Here is a 16390-nt window from a genome sequence, read left to right as displayed (position 1 = left end):
TTGTCAGTGGGCCGTGGCCAGGATAAGAGCCTACAAAGCCCGTTTTATTTTCAACATTTTTACCATCTTTACACCCAAAAAAAAAAACAAATGCTTACATTGACTGATTAATACTTGGTTCTTACAATTCTTCACAGAACTCTGTCTATTGCTTAATATAATTTTTTCTAAAATTTAAATATTCCAATCTCTTTTTTTTAAATTAATGTCTTAAATTGGCCCATTAAATTTAGGCATAAATTACAACACAAAAAAAAATAGTCAGAGAAAATAAACTATTGTTATAAGAATTTTAAACTATTGGTTATGCAAATTATACTCAATAAAATGAGTATTAAATTAATGTAAAAATGTGTCAAAAAAAAGGTAAAGGTATAGAAATTAAACTAAAAAGTACTATTTAGTATTGAATTAATACTCTCTACTACTTTTTTTAAAGACACACTTATTTAAACTAAATTTTCAGTATTTTTTTTTTTGGGTGTCTATTTTTACAACTTTTACCATCTTTATTTTTAGTAAGTTTTTGGTGGTAGAGTGGCTTACACAACCTCCTGCAGCTGCGCATCTCGCTGATGCAGTTTTATGGCCCTGCTCCCTCTGCGAAACCAAAATAATCGATTGCCATTTTGCCAGAGTACCGGCTACAATCGACAATTCAATTTGATTCCATTTGATTGCTTTTCCATATACCATTTACCATTAACTATTTACCATTACCATTCCGCATTCCGAATGTTTTGCCATGAAAACGAAAAAAACAATGGATATTTATGAAAATTATCGCCAAGTCGTGACTTGACACTATTCAGAATTAGCATGTTCCTTAATTTTTGAATAAGTTTAAAATATACAAGTTCTGAAAAAAGGAAAGAGTAAAGGGATGATATAATTTAAATAAGATATTTTTGAAAAATATTTATAATAGTAAGAATAGTAATGATAAATAATAACAATAGTAAGAATGTTAATAATGTACTTTATTTAATATGTTATACAATGTTATGTTATTAGGATATACAAGATATATATCATTCTCTTTGTAACTTTTAAATGAGGAAAAAAATCTTTCAAAAATGTTAGCACAAGTAAATAAAAATAAATTATAGTAATAGTAATAATATTAATGATAAAGGATAATATTACTAGCAATATTAATAATGTACATTTTTGTATTATGTTTAAATATATAAAAATACACAGGAAATATATGATTCTTTTTCTTAAATTTAAATGAGAACAAAATCTTTCGAAAGAGATAACATAAGAAAATAAAAATAATTAATTTATGTATTTTATAAAAAGTATTTAAGGTTTATTTGATTAAACACTTAAAATTTTTGTATTGATAAAGACAGCTTTTCTGTTATTTAGCATAATTTTTACTGCAGGGTTTAAAAACTATTTTAATTCCTGACAAAATGTCCAGCACTTAGGAGTTCAAGCAAGTTCACTGAACTTGGTGTTCCGCCTAAAATCTATGGACTGTGGCACCTTTTAGCTTTTTAGACCCTCAAAACTGGGCCCAAAGGTTGGCCGCAGAATCTCCGCCCTGTCATGTTGGCCATGCACTTTGGCCAAAAGCCACTTGATGATAACCAGAAGCAGAAACCTTCAGCCAAGCACAAAAGCTTGGAAAAGAAATAAAGAAGAAAAGAAACTGAAAATCGAATAACCGAATACTCGAATACTGACCAACCGCAAGACAATGTCGCCGAACTGTGGTTAGCCAGTTATCCAGTTAGACAGTTATGAGTTGTTCTTGAATGATCGATCATGATGACCGCCATAGTGTTAATGATAATTAATGGAAGATTGGAGATCGGAGATGAAGACGTAGCCTTAATTTGACCTTCTCGAGTAGCTGAAACAGCAGCAGTTGCTCTTAGAGAACGACATTTTTGATAGTTTTCAGTGCGTGAGTGAATGGAATTCCAACTCATACGCTACAGTGGAGGCTGGCTAGGAACAATTTTATTTTTTTTTTTAATAATGCTGAAGACCGCAACACAAAATTTTTATGGGCTTACGAGGTATTGATTTAAATAACCGTAAAAAGATTTATATTTTTCCAGGTTTGTATATATTGATAAAAAAAATTGTATCCATTTTAATAATTTTGTTAAGTACTTTCAGAATCAAAAAGTCAAAACTTTGTACACATTCGATGACCTGCACTCTGTTATTAAAAGCACTTAAATATTTAGTTAAATAATACATTTGATAAACTTAAATGAAGTACCTATGAAATATATTTTGTGACATTTTTTCATTGGTTTGCATAATTATTACATGGTATTTATAATATTTTTCCTTAAAGAGACCACTGTGCTGGCAGTGTGAACCGGAAGCAAGTGTTCAATGCGACTCGATTCGACTCGATTCCATTGGATTCGATTCGCTTCGATTTGATTATGGGTTCGAGCATCGCTCTTTTATATGGTTTTTATAAATATTTTTTTTTGGTTTTTTTGTTTTTTTGTACTGGGCCTCCGAAGCCGATGGAAATGCGTTACCTTCGGCGGTGGACTGTCGCCGCTGTGAAGGATAACCGGTAACCAGTTTTCAGTCTTAAGTTTTTAGTTTTTTTTTTCCCCTGGGTTAACGACCAAGTAGCTGAAAAAATAACCAAAAAAAAAAAACAGAAAAAAAGAAGTGTGGAAGTGCAGGCAGACAGACATGCATGGCAGGCTACAAATTACGCATACGCCGCTTGGTACCGAACTCAACTGGAGCTGATGCAGCACCAGATACTGTATCTCGTCGATTGCAAAAGTATATGGCAAAGGCAGCAGAAATAGCTTAGGCTGAAGCCAAAACTAAAACTAAAACTCGAAAGGCAGAGCCAAAATCAGTCAGTCACTAAACTGACTAAATTCACTAAAAGTTGCATGCGTTCGAAATCAGTTTAAGGTGAATTAGATTTTGACACACATACAGCGACAACGCTTTGCATAAATATGGTACAACAAAACAAAAAAAACATACAGAAATTATGAAATTAGTTTCAGTTGCTTGGGTCGTTCGCTTTTGCAAAAAACAAACTCAAATGGAAAAGCTGCCAAATCGAAAATGACAACGAAATTAGCTTTAATGGCCGGACCTCAGCCTCTATTGTCTGGCTCTGTATCGTTCTTGTTGTTGTCGCGGCAGTGCCACGCCCAATTTGGGCGTTTGCCATTTGCATACGAACCCATCCTTGAACCCCTTAATGCGAGACAATGCAAAGTATTCTCTAGTAAACGTTGTTTTATTTATTAAAATATTTAAATTGTGGGTTTTTTGGGTGTCCTATGTTTTTTTTTTTTTATATATATTTAAATACCTAATTGTTTGACTTGTTTGGTACTTACTTACAATAAATAAACAAATAGTTATAGATTTATTAAATTTAAATTGCATGAAAGTAACCCAAAAGACAGACATTTAATTCCATAATATTTCTTACAGATATTTTATGTTGCAAAGAAAGAGCTCTTCTAAATGTATAACATAAATATTTAAAAATAAACCAAAATCAAGCATATAAACGTTATAAAACTTTATTTAATATTTAAGTTATATTCAGCCCTGTTATTTACCAGCACAGCTTCAAGCTGCCATATCAGATTTTAAGAGCTCGCCAACCTGTGAGATTAATTCGCCTTCTTGGGGGCAACAAAAAGGGCCCTGAAAAACGACTATATGATATGGAATGGTATGGTATACCATTGGTGTCCCTGCCATTGAACGACAATTCGTGGCGCATCAATTAATTGTGGCGCCGTTGACATCGTTTTAAATCGAGCAACTTGGAGGCAGAGACTGTGAGGATGATGAAGATTCGAGAGGTGGAACGACAGTTCACTTTGCCCAGTGCCCAATGGTGCAATTAAATGTAAAGACATCACTGCCATTGTTCGATGTTTGCTGCTTGCTGCTTGTTGCCTGTTGCCATTCGAGTTTTAATGACAGCCCATAGACAATAACAAGGTTGTGCGGAGTATTTTTCTCTGGCTTCTTCGTCTTCGTCTTTGATTTAATTGCCAGCGTTTTTCGTCCATTACAGGAACTTAATTCTTCGATTTTATGAGTAATCCGCAAGCAAATGGCAGCCAAGACCCTGGACGTCAGCTACATGATGATCTACGGCTCGGACTTTGAACCGGATTGAAGTCTCACTCATATCAATCGTCACGTTCCACGTTCCCAAAACAGAAAAAGCCGAGCCTTGCATAAATTAGCGATTGCCAAAGTTGTTCAGTTGCTCAGTTTCTCAGCCTCAGTTTCTCAGCCTCCGTCGGTGACTAATTGCAAACAATTACTTATATTAAGTACGAGTAGTTGTCCAACTGTTCAAATAATCAGAGCCCCAAAGTGCCCCAAATGCAAGCGGACAACTTGATTTCTGTCGTGAAAAGGAAGCTGTCACTTCGGGATTTCGTGGTAAATGTAATGGATGGAGTAATGGAATATCAGATGCTCTGCAGGAAATGTTTTTAGAGTAAAAAAAAGAATCTTAAAACTCTAGCAGGTAGTTGTACTTATAATACAGATATTATTAAAGAAATTATTAATTAGAATTTGTTTTTTAGAATTTTGTAATCTGGTTTATAAGAGTTGGATCATCGAATGTCAAATTAGAACAGTCATCTGGCACTAAAAACTTGATTAGCTATTTTTGAACAGTTTTTAAATGACAACAAATAATTAAAAATTAAAATTGAAATTAATTAAAAATTGTATATAAAAAAAAATATAATTAATGATTGGTCACCTTTTCTTTTATATTTTTCCTTTTAATGTTAAGTAACAGTTCGCAAGTCTTTTTTTTTGAAGCTAACTTAATACATAAATATTTTGTGTTTTTATTTTATAGATAACTTAAAACATAATTACACATTACATATTTGGTTTTGAGTGATATGCAAAATAAAAACATTTGCTAGCTTTTAATTGTTCCTTTACTTTAAAACTTAACTTTTAAAAATACTTTAAAAAATATTTTAATGAGAACTACTCCCTTAGAAGAAAAACACCTTTTTCGTTGGAAAACAAACCTAATTGAATTGAATGTCCGTAATTTGAGTGCAATATTAAAGCCAAATATCCATGGACAATATCAATATCCATAATTTCCAGCATGGTTTCCAACAGCCCAAATCCAGCCGATTTTCTGCAAATCCACTTTGCCAATATGGATTTTGCACTCATGGTCAAATGGATATATATCGACAAATCTATATGTACTTATCTATATATATACATATATGCAAATATATTGGATGGGCAGATGCTGATGTCGGACTTTCGGCAGCCGATGAGCTCGCAAAATTCCGCATTATCCACTCAAACACTTTGCGAATTTGCGGCAGGGAAATGCACGTGTATTAGTATGAAAGGCAGACAAAAAAAAATCATAATGCATTTAAGCCAAGTTAACATGTTAACAACTCTGCGGCTGCGGCGGCTTTGGGTTTTGGCCATCATTTTCAGTTGATTGGCAAACCGAACGTGGTGGCCCAGCAATAAAAAAAAACTCAAAACTTTGAGTTACTCAGGCAGGGGGGCGTAGGCGGCTGGGGGGCGTGGCAGCGTGCCAACGGGCGTGGTGTGAAAAAAGCAAAAAAATCAAAAAAGCGGCAAAGAAAAGGCCACGACGGTGGTTTCATGATTTATCAGCGTCTGTCTAGGCGACTTTTACCCCTTAAAAAAAAAAAAAAACATAAAAACATTACGTGATATCGATCAGGTTTTTTTCCATCTTTGTTTAATAACTTTTTTTTTTTGTGACACTAAAAGAGGTCAGCAAACAAGAATATTACTTACCACTCTTTAACGCCATGACTTGGCGTATATCAATCAGGCCTTCTGGCAGCTGTTGCCTAAATTTAGACTGTCTCTGTCTGGCTTTGATGGCAGTGATTGGCCGAAAATTAAAATACACTGATGAAAAAATTAATAGGTAAAAATTCATTGAATTTAATTAAAGCGCTACCTATTACTAAATTCAAATTTTTGATTATATGTCAGGCTTTTGATTCGTTTGGTGATTTACCTACACTGATACAAAAATGGAAAAGTAATTAAATGGCTTTTGAATTCAACATTTTTTATTTAATTTTTAAAATAAATATTAAATCATAATATTAAGTTCAATACCTACTAAATGGCATATTTAATATAATGTGGAAAATATTAGATTTTAAACATCGATAAAACTTAAAACTAATTTTCAGATACTAAAATCAATCATGCAAAAAGTCAAATGCAAAATTTAAGAACATTTACAATATGCTTATATATTTAAAACAACTAAAAGCCACAATGGATATTTTAATTTCATTAACTACGTTTACTATTTACCAGTGTAAATGAGTAACCGCTGCTGTAAATAATTAAATCCATGACTTGGCGCTAACAAAAGTGGCGATTGTAAATGGGAGAGCAGCGCGAATTGGGTCATTAGTCTGGAAATCAAAATCCTGACAGGAAAGTCGAAAAGCAACGGCTGCCAATTACACAATTTTTCAACGAGATTTTCACAACAAGTGGTTGATTAAATTTGGATTATATTTAGCTGGATGCCTGCAATAATAGAAATATCTATTTTATACTACAACTTTGAATTAAAAATTATTTCAGTTGGATAAGCGACTACCTGTACTTAAATGTACGTTTTTCTTAACTATTAGAACTATTTACGGAACACTGGTAAACAAATTTGAATGTTTTGTTTTTAGTTTTATTAAATATAACATTAACAAATTTTAAAAATTATTCGTTTGAATATTTTTAAAATCATTTTAATATCTTCAAATTTAATTTATATTTAAACCACAATTAGCCACACTATTTAAAATCTAATATTTTCAAAATCTATTAACATATTTTAAATAAATAATTATATATATGTATTGTTTATATTATTATGATTAACTATTTAATTCGAATATTAACTTGCAATATATTTTTTTTTTCTTTTACATATTTTTGTTAGTGTAGATAAAAAACCAAAGATTCAAAAGCCAGGCAGTTAATCTTAAATTCGAATTTGGTATTTGTTAGCGCACTAATTAAATTCATTGCATTTCATTTATACACACAAATTAAATTAAAATTATCATATAAATTAAATCAATGACTCGGCGACTACTGGCTTGAATTATAAGTTTCACACTTGTAGCAATGGGAATTCATAAAGTAACTTAAACGTTTTTTTGTTGATGGCACATAAAACGAGTTCTAAATTTTCAGGGCAGTGTATAGAACTTATTTGAGGATAAAATTTAACCCGAAGCTATTGCATTTTTTTTGTGTTGGCTCATTATGAGCCAAGTCAACTCTCGCCTTTATTTAATCCCAGAATTAGCATATAAGAATAACGATCGGACGAACCAGTTTGTCTTTGAAGATACCAGATAGGCCATATCTTAGTGTATCTTTTTCAGTTTTCAGACCGCCAATTAGCAGAAATTAACTCGAAGGACTTCTGATGGCCAGTGCATTGTTTGGGCCAATCTATTCCAGCAAATTGTGGCTTAGAGGCTAAACCAATTGTATAACAAGCGCTAAGAGGCTGCTAAGCCGAAATCAAATCGACCTGGGGCTTAAAAAAGAATAAAAAATATATAAATTGCAGAAACTAGTTTGCTTTAAACATGTATGGCGCTATTTATTATTGTAATTTTTGCTGAGCGAGCGGCGATTTCTCATAGACAAACGAATCAATTGGGAGATTAAATAAACGCAGAAAAAGTGCAAAGTTTATAAAATCGAAAAGTTGCCTGCAATTTGCAACTTTGTATCTTTCACTGGTAAAAATAATACATAGTAAATCCAAATATTTTGGACTCAATTTAAAATTAGGTCTATGACTATTTGAAAATTAAATTTAAATTTAAAACATATTTAAAATATTTTAAATCTTATATTTTCCACATTAATTAAAATATTTTAATATGAATTAAATATTTAATTTAAATAATAAATATACAATTCTGAGATATTTATTTTTTCTATTCCTTTTTTTATCAGTGTTCGTTTTTTTTTATTTTTCTGTGTGTCTGGCTAATGTATAGTATATGTTGCCAGGCAACGAAACGAAGTCAAACGATTTGGCAAGGTTATTATTTATTGCACAAAGATATGTGTTAATAACACACACAAACACGAATCGAGTTTTGAATATCTTGGCCTTTTTTTTCTGTCTCGCTTCTGACAATTGTCAATAAGCCCTAATTGTCGGGGATCGTAGTTCTACCGGGTACAATGTCAAGTGCCGATGGCTCATTAGCGATAAAGTGTGGACGCCGTTTCCGTTTTCGTTGCCCATTCCATTTTCATTTCCGCTTCCGGTTGCGGTCCAAATGAAAAGGGTTTTCCGCAGGAAAAATTGCCAGACATTAGGCTAGATAAGCGAGAAAAAAATGACGATGACATCTACAAGTGAAGAAGTGTCAAAGAAATCAGTTAACAAGTCAAGTTGGCTCAGCCCCAAAAATATATTTAAAAAAATGATTTCCATTTGAAGGCTAAGCGCAAGATTGATCGGAATTTAAACACTTTTAACATGTTCGGCTTATGTTATATTTGAGGTGTTTATCACACGGTTTTGGCATGTTTTAAAACGTGATTTTGAGTGACTTGAAGTATTTTAAATATGTCTTTCCAACAGATGGCCATGCATGTTCAAATATAAACAATAACATTTGAAGGTACACATTTTTAGAATATTTTCGGTATCTTGATAATATATATTAGTTGCCTGCCAATGTTACTCGACTAATAGTGGAACAAGCAGGAAAAATATTAATTAAGTAAATTAATAGAATATTTAAAAACATCTTGATATGATGATTAAAAGTTGTTGAGAAGTTTTATTTAGTTAAACTTAAAACTACAAATGTTTGGATTTCCAAAAAGGATGATGATTTATAATCTAAGAAGCTCATGTATTCTAGTATGCTTTGTTATCTTCTTCGCCCTTGAACATCAAAAGTTCAACCTTTTAATGAAACAGATTCATCGCCCATAAATGCCATGAATACAAGTGACTTACTAAATCAGATCGTAACGTGGCCATTAGATGGCTGAATTAAAAGCAGCCATCTAAGGACAGTCGAAGCATTAAAGGGCACAACATTTGCACAGAGTGGAACAATTATATCATTATGGTCTTGGCTTTGGGCTCGTTTTATGGGGCCTTATAATTACGCCAGCGGTTTTATATATTTTTTCGGGAGTCACTAAGATATGTGTATTTAAACGTTCATGCACAGGGAAAAATATACAAAACTTTTAAAAAAATATTGACTAAAGTAGGTAATAAGAACTTGTGTTTCGATTTCTTGTTGTTACAAAAACTACTTTCCCTCATAAACTGTTTTGTTAATTATTTTATTCCTTATTAAATTTTATTAAAACATTTTAACATAAAATAAAAATATAATATATACTTTTTTTTTAAATTTTACCACATAATATATATCTTAATATAATATCTTTATATTAAGATATATATTATGTGGTAATTATATTATTATATCTTTAATATATTTATATATATATTAAATTATAAATATATTTTTTGAATTACTACTAATTGCCACATATTAAAAATGAAAATATAATGGTTTTTGAAAATTTTAAAAAGTTTTTAAAAGACTTTAACATCTAAAAACTAAAATACTTTTTCAGACGCTAAATTTAATTTTAATTTAAGAACTTTTAAAGAAAAGTTTTAACTTATAATTTTTAATAAAAGAAGTAGAGTTTAATGTGTTTTTCATGAGTTTTTTGTCTTGAAAAAATACGCACTTTAGTTTCAAGTCAGATTTATTAAGATGCTTGGTCAACGATAATTTGTTTTACCAAACAAATAATTGTTTCAAGTTATAAATTGAGTTTTTCTCCAGTAAGTTGTGTGTTTTTATTTGTTTGCCTAAGTTAACCCCAAGAGAGGCACGCTTCAACAGTTGGAATTGCGTTGAAACGCTTATGTCATGCCGATCCAATCTCCCTGCTTTAACCCTATATGCCCCTGCCTTAACCCCCCATCCCCACCACCGATCTCTGCGCACTTGAAAGGTTAAACGAGCGTAACGAGCCACCGCCGACGTTTTGCGGCTTGGACTTGTACTACCTACTTCCCACTACACTGATAAAAACAGGGAATGGCAAAAATAAATATCTGACTATTGAATTCAGCACTTTATTATTAATATTAACATTAAATATAATATATACATATAATATAAATGTATAATATATAAGATACTAAATTTTTATTTTTTGATTAAATTGCATTTTTTTTAAGTTAAATATGGTTTTAATCAAAGTGAATGTTACATATGTATAATAAAACAAATCAATTAAATTAAATTAAAAGTTTAAATGAAATTTCCAAATATTAAATCAGTTCCAAAAATAGTTAAATACAAAAATTGTAATATTTTTAGAAATGAAATATCTAAAACTCGCAATGTATGAAATCGAATATATTATTTGAGAATAAAATACTTAGACTTACTAAGTTTTTCCCCAGTGCCCCTAGTAGCCGGCTTTAACCCATGTTTGCCATTACGTCGTCGTCGTCCCAGATGCTGATGCCCAATTTCTCCCATTTATCTAATGGCTGATGCTAATTAACAGTCACGCATAAGTGCGACACCTGCATTTCGCTTTTCTACCATTTACATAAGGCCTGTATTTCAATCACCTTTCGGGCCAAGAGGGCTGAAGGTCTGAAAGGGGTAAATAGTCAGTCAGTCGCTTTAGGTAATTAGCTAATGACTCTGATCTGTGTCTATTATATATCAAATGCCTAATGTGCGGCTAATTGAGGCTTCTACTTCTGGGCAGGTGAGAACTCTGGCAATTGTGGCCTCTGTAGGCTCTAATGTTCTGGTCAGGCTTTAAATTGGATTTCTGGGCAAGTTCCAAACATTAGTGTACCTCATAATAGATTGGCCTAGGGGGAAATTAAAGTCATTTTGATGTTTCTGTCATTTATTTATAGCTTCCTAAATTAAAGCTACTTAAGGTTAAGATTTAACATAAGTAAGTAAAACAATATTTTTGTTGTATTGTCCTAACTGATTAAAATATATATTTGTACCAAAGTATTTTCAATTAAGAAATTCATATAGTTTTTGGTTATTTTTTTTTGTTTAGTTTAGTTTTTTGTGACTCGTAAATTTTTGCTTAATTATTTAAGTTACATTTATAAAAGAAAGTACATAGTATATAACTTCATTGCTTAAATCTCTTTAAAGGGCTATATAATTGAGTAATCAAAACTAGTTCCAACTGGAAGAGTAAACTAGTTTATGAATAAGGCACTAACCGCCCCCTAGTTAAGATATTGTTATATTTGCCTACGACAAAAATGCATTGAAGATATGCCACACTGATCAAGCGCCACAGACGATTGACCCATTGCACAATCGACAAAACGAGGGCGGAACTACACTCAAACAAATTCATGAAATTCAACAACAGACAGCAGTAAAATATATGTATTAGTTCAATACTAAATAATAATTTTTAGATTAATTTTAAATAACAAAGAGTGTAAAACTGTAGTCAAAGGTCTTGTTTTTAAAGGTTTTATTTAGGTACTTTCGATATATTAATTTAACACCCATCTATATGAGACATTTTTCATGCAACAATAGTTACGTTTCTCTGGCAATTTTTTTGTTTGAATGTAGTGGGAGGATCCCTTTGCCACGCCCACCGCCCACCGCCCAACTAACCGTGAACGAAAGGCTATACAAACGATGCCCATATGTTATATGAGCCAGTGGAGCGACATTCCTGGGCGCAGTTTTCTTTCAATCGGCGGCCAATGGAGAAGCTCGTACTAAACGGATTGCTGATGGTGGGATCGATCCTGATCGTGATTCCCAAATCGGTGGAGAGTAGACCAAGTGGACCAATGGAGTTGCAGTCGCATTATGTACAGGCCATTGCCGCCTATCGTCGGCTGGAACGCATCCTACCGAAAGAGGAACTGCGCGCAGTCACCAGCTTGGGTTTGCTAAATGGAGCCCGTCAGGCTGAGGAGCAAATGGAGCAGCACCTGGTGAAGGCCATCCGGGATTTACTGCTGCAAATGAATCTCACCGAGAGTGGCAGTGTCATGATGGGCAAAATCGATGCCATCGAAGAGCAGTTGTCGCGCGATCAGAGGGCCCTGGAAATCCTAACGAGAGTAATGGATGTGGTATCACAGGCCAAGGATGACCATGAATTCCGGGCGGAGCTTAGGCAGATGGCTCAGCAGCAGAAGGAGGACGAGCTGCACAGCCAGCAATTGTCCGCCGATCTCACGGATCAGCCGAAACTGGGCCAGCGATTGGGCCAACTGAGGAGCCACATCATCAGGCAGGTGCCGCAGCTGAAGAACGAGCTGGAGGCCAAAATAGAGCTGGCCCTGCAGCACTTGCTGCAGCAGGCTGCCGAGGATGGCCTGCTGGGCAGGGCCAAGCAAAAGGTGCTCCACAAAAGGCAGATCAAGAAGGGAGTGGATCAAAGGAAACCGCAGCAGCAGGAGCAGCAGAAGCAGCAGGAGCAGGAGCAGCAGGAACAGGACGAGGCCGAGGAGCGACAAATGCCCGAGGAAATGAGGATTATCAAGTCCATACTGTCAGAGGTAATTCCCTAACCCAATAAATAAATAAAATAAATAAATAATATAAAGAAAACAGGATAATTTAAAACTTCATATTCCGACTTTCAAAATTTAAAATAAAAACAGGAAAGGAAGCAAAGTTTATATACCCTACCCAGCGTATGCAAAAATTAACCTTCAACCAAAAAAAAAAATTGTCATAGAAACTAAACTATTGTTACATGAATTTTCCACTATTGGGTATAAAAAATGTAAATGCAAATAAGAAGAAAGGAAGAAATACGTAATAAGCTCAAATTTTGAATTTTTACTTTAAAATAATTTGTAAATATTAATATTAATTCAAGTGATAATCGATTTTAGATTATAATTATTAAACTTCATCTTATATTGTTATTTCAAAAGCATATCTGTCTTATGTTACACAACTTTTTATTCGCTTTATGTTAGATTTTGAACCTTTAAAAAATGCATGTCTTAAGTGTGAAAAAATTGATATTTTAATGCCAGGCTCATGACTTGCGCTTCCAGGATGACTTTCAGGAAAACATGTTGGAGCAACAGCCGGCGAGGCGCCTCAAAATGGAGCCTCCAACCTCGGAGCTCGATGACCTGGAAATAAACGTAAAGGTGAGCACACGGGAACCCAATGCTGAACACATTTTGTGACTAACCTGGTGATGATGAGACGACCTAACCGATTGAAGACCCAACGCAACCCAACACTGACTTGGCCCACTTAACCCTTTTTCAATGGCCTCCTCGAAGGCGCCAAATGTTACAGCCAAGGCCAAAGGTAAACCCAGAACGAGTGCCAAGCCGGAGAAACAGGTGGAGGCGCAGGCGGAGGGCACCGGCTCCTCGGAATTGGCCACAGATGACAGCGATGACCTTGGCGATGGGGATCTTGGAGCCGGTGACGAAGGGGGCGGAGGAGGAGGCGGTGGTGGTCTGGTGGGCCTCATTGGCAGTCTCAGTGGCGTGAGTAAAAGATAAATATTAAATTACAACATTGATACAAAAAATGGAAATGTAAAATAATAATCTGGCTATTGAATCCAAAATTTCACACTTCATATTAAAATTGAATATAAATATAGTATTAAACTTGATCATTGGCAGTCTCAGTGGCGTGAGTAAAAGCGTAAATAGCAAATAGCAAAAATTCAAAATATCCAACAAATCCAATTAGCTTTTATAATATTTACATTGTCCTCTTAAATAACAATATTAATTTTTATAATCTGAATAAATTTATTTTAAAATATGTCTGTACTTAACTACATGATTTAATATTAAAGTTTAAAATGGTTTAAATTTAAATACAATTTTAAAAGTAGTCAAAAATATTGCAAACAAACAAGTAGCATAATAAATATATTGCTATTGAATGCAAAATTTCGTACTCAAATTTTTTAGTAAATATTAATTATATAAGTCATGATTTAAATTTTTAAATTAGCTAAATGAAAATCAAATCAAAATTTGAATTGAGTGTGAAATGTTTGAATTTACTAAGTTTAGTTTTATTTGGGCACGAAAAGTGAAGCTGAAATTTACTTTTTCCAGGGCGAAGGTGGCTCCGATGTGGGCGCTCTGATCGGTGCCCTTACTGGCCTGGTTTCCACCTTATTCGGCGTAAGTCTCGATTAAATCACTCAAAAAAATCTTCCTAATAAATAACAATCCTTTTCAGCCTGGTGGCCTGGACGTTCAAGGCTTGATTCAGACCGGAAGTTCTCTTATTTCCGGACTTCTCGGTGGCAACAAGAACTTTGGTCTCGTTCTGGGTCAATATGTGGGCACCGCATTGGATGGCTTGTCTGGCGGTGGAGGAGCGGTGAGTTTATTATTTAAAATTATATATTTTATCAAACAAAACTATTTTTACAAGTTGGGCTGTATAACAATTTTTTTTTAATTTATAGAGCACTGCTTTTGGTGCCTGAAATTGTTTTTAAAAGTTTCTGTACTTAGTTTTTTAAATGTAAATTAGATAAATATATTTCATTTGCGAAGATATTATTTAATTTTATTATTATTCGCTTACAATTAGCAAAGCCCATTTTGTTAATTGCTTAAACTATACTTTTTTTTCTTTAACTTGTTTAAAAGTAAGCGCGCAGCTGGAACATAAATAGTTTTGTGCAGGTTTGAATGGCAATTGATTTGAAATTATTTTATTATTGGCTTAACGAGGTATGACATTTCATTTAATGGCCATGTCTCTTACTGAAAAATTGTGACATTTTGTCAAAACTTATCGAAAACATAAAAATATTATCTTACTATTTTTTTTATTTGCTATCCTGGCATGTGCTAGTCACGAAAAATTAAAATATTTCTAATAAAAGAGAAAAGAGAACAAAAAAGGAAACAAATTTTAATTGAAAATTTTTTATCCCACATAACAATCTATTGAAATCTTCGTTGTGTTGTCAATAAATAAAATAATTCACCTGATATTTTAATTACTTCTTCCTGCTTTATTTTCTTTTCTTTTTTAAATTCTCTTGCAGATCAACAATGGCCAGTTTGTGGGCAACTTCTTGGGCACTGTGTTGGCCGCCCTCAGCGCAGTATTTATGCTTTATTCTTGAAACCTTTTTGGCTCCCAACCTGTTAACTGTGTTACTAACCCTAAAATATTGTACATTTTGAGATAGTGAAAATAACAAATTCTTTATATACATTTAATTAGGATCCTGAGGAGGAGGGCCCGCCGCAACCTTTGACCTTTACGAAGAACCTGATCACCAGCTTTCTGGAGGCCAAATTTCGGCCAAATTCGGAGGAGGGTTCGGAGGAACGTCATGGCAGTGCCGAGTTGCCACGCCCTCGCAAGAAGAAGGAAGGGGGCGGCGGATGGGCGGCTGCGGCGGCCAGTAGCTTTGATTCCGGTGGCTTTGTGAAGCATTTGGCCTCGCATTTGGTGAGCAATGCCCTGGGATTGATCCTGAATGCCGGACTGGGGGCAGCCGGAGGAGCTTCGAGTGCCGCCAAGAACATCTTCGCCAGCAGCAGCATGGGCCATCATGCCAAACCGGCGGAGCACCATCATCGATCTGGGCACGCCTACTACGACAATGAGCCATTCTAGCCAGCTTTAGTTTAGGTCATCACATAATAGCAATAGTTACGTTAAGCGTTTGCGTTTCGTTTTTTTTTTTTTTTTTGCTAGTCTGTAAACGTAATTAAAAAAAAACAAAGCGAATGACTTGTTGTGTTGGTCACTTGGGCAGCTAAGAAAGCGGAAAAAAGAGGGGCTCTCTAAATCAAATGGCGTAACCACTCGGACATCTGATGCAAGAGATCCACTGGAATGGGAATTGGAGCTGGACTGGAGTGGTGAAGAGAAAACCACTCCCCCAAGGATGCGGTGCGGCAAACCACTGGGGTCGAAAGCAAGAAAGCGAAAGTGCTCACAAAAAAAAAGCGGAAGTTAAAACCAAGTGAACTCAGGGGGCACAGCTTCAGAGTTCATTGCCTAAAACAAAAGTTCACAGGGGGCAGCATAGAGGAATGTACTTTGGAGTGCGACTTATGGGCTTGTGGTGGCAAAGATAGTTGACAATTGGTTGCTCATAGTTTACCAAGAATTCTTTATTTTAATATTTTTTGTTTATAAAGATTATATACTCTTCATAAATTGCTTCTGATATTAAAGTTTTCTATGAAAAATTAAGTTGACAATTAATTGCTCATAATTTACAACGAATTGTTTATTTTAAAATTTCTTTTTGATAAGACTGTATATATACATTAAATTCTTTA

At 34.0% G+C, this 16390-nt stretch overlaps 2 protein-coding genes across 4 annotated transcripts in view; both read left to right on the top strand.

The window, feature by feature from the left end:
• The first annotated feature begins 2618 nt into the window (after positions 1-2618).
• LOC128265272 (ryncolin-2) overlaps positions 2619-16390 on the top strand; it is a 36660-nt gene continuing 22888 nt past the window's right edge. Inside the window, exon 1 of the mRNA XM_053001170.1 lies at positions 2619-2624. The gene's annotated coding sequence lies outside the window, so the exon portion shown is untranslated. The remainder of the gene's footprint in view (positions 2625-16390) is intronic.
• LOC128265270 (putative uncharacterized protein DDB_G0271606) lies at positions 11791-15732 on the top strand. Of its 3 annotated transcripts, none has more exons than XM_053001163.1 (7): positions 11791-12637; positions 13148-13246; positions 13385-13597; positions 14186-14254; positions 14313-14456; positions 15136-15195; positions 15318-15732. In XM_053001163.1, the coding sequence occupies exons 1-7, from the start codon at positions 11831-11833 to the stop codon at positions 15714-15716; spliced, it is 1791 nt and encodes a 596-aa protein (XP_052857123.1). In that variant the 5' UTR covers positions 11791-11830; the 3' UTR covers positions 15717-15732. The 3 variants fall into 3 exon arrangements, with proteins under 3 accessions (XP_052857123.1, XP_052857122.1, XP_052857126.1); XM_053001162.1 differs by having other exon boundaries at positions 13127-13246; XM_053001166.1 differs by lacking the exons at positions 13385-13597; positions 14186-14254; positions 14313-14456; positions 15136-15195 and having other exon boundaries at positions 13127-13246.

Source organism: Drosophila gunungcola, unplaced genomic scaffold, assembly GCF_025200985.1.
Source record: "Drosophila gunungcola strain Sukarami unplaced genomic scaffold, Dgunungcola_SK_2 000107F, whole genome shotgun sequence".
Lineage (NCBI taxonomy): Eukaryota > Metazoa > Arthropoda > Insecta > Diptera > Drosophilidae > Drosophila > Drosophila gunungcola.
Note: the sequence above shows the minus strand (reverse complement) of the source record. Positions and strands in the feature narration are given on the sequence as shown.

Coding starts and splice junctions, on each gene's coding strand:
- LOC128265270 (XM_053001162.1), top strand. CDS start 11,831: ATGGAGAAGCTCGTACTAAACGGATTGCTGATGGTGGGATCGATCCTG. Junction 12,638..13,126: donor TCAAGTCCATACTGTCAGAG/GTAATTCCCTAA, acceptor TTTTAATGCCAG/GCTCATGACTTGCGCTTCCA. Junction 14,255..14,312: donor TGGTTTCCACCTTATTCGGC/GTAAGTCTCGAT, acceptor AATCCTTTTCAG/CCTGGTGGCCTGGACGTTCA.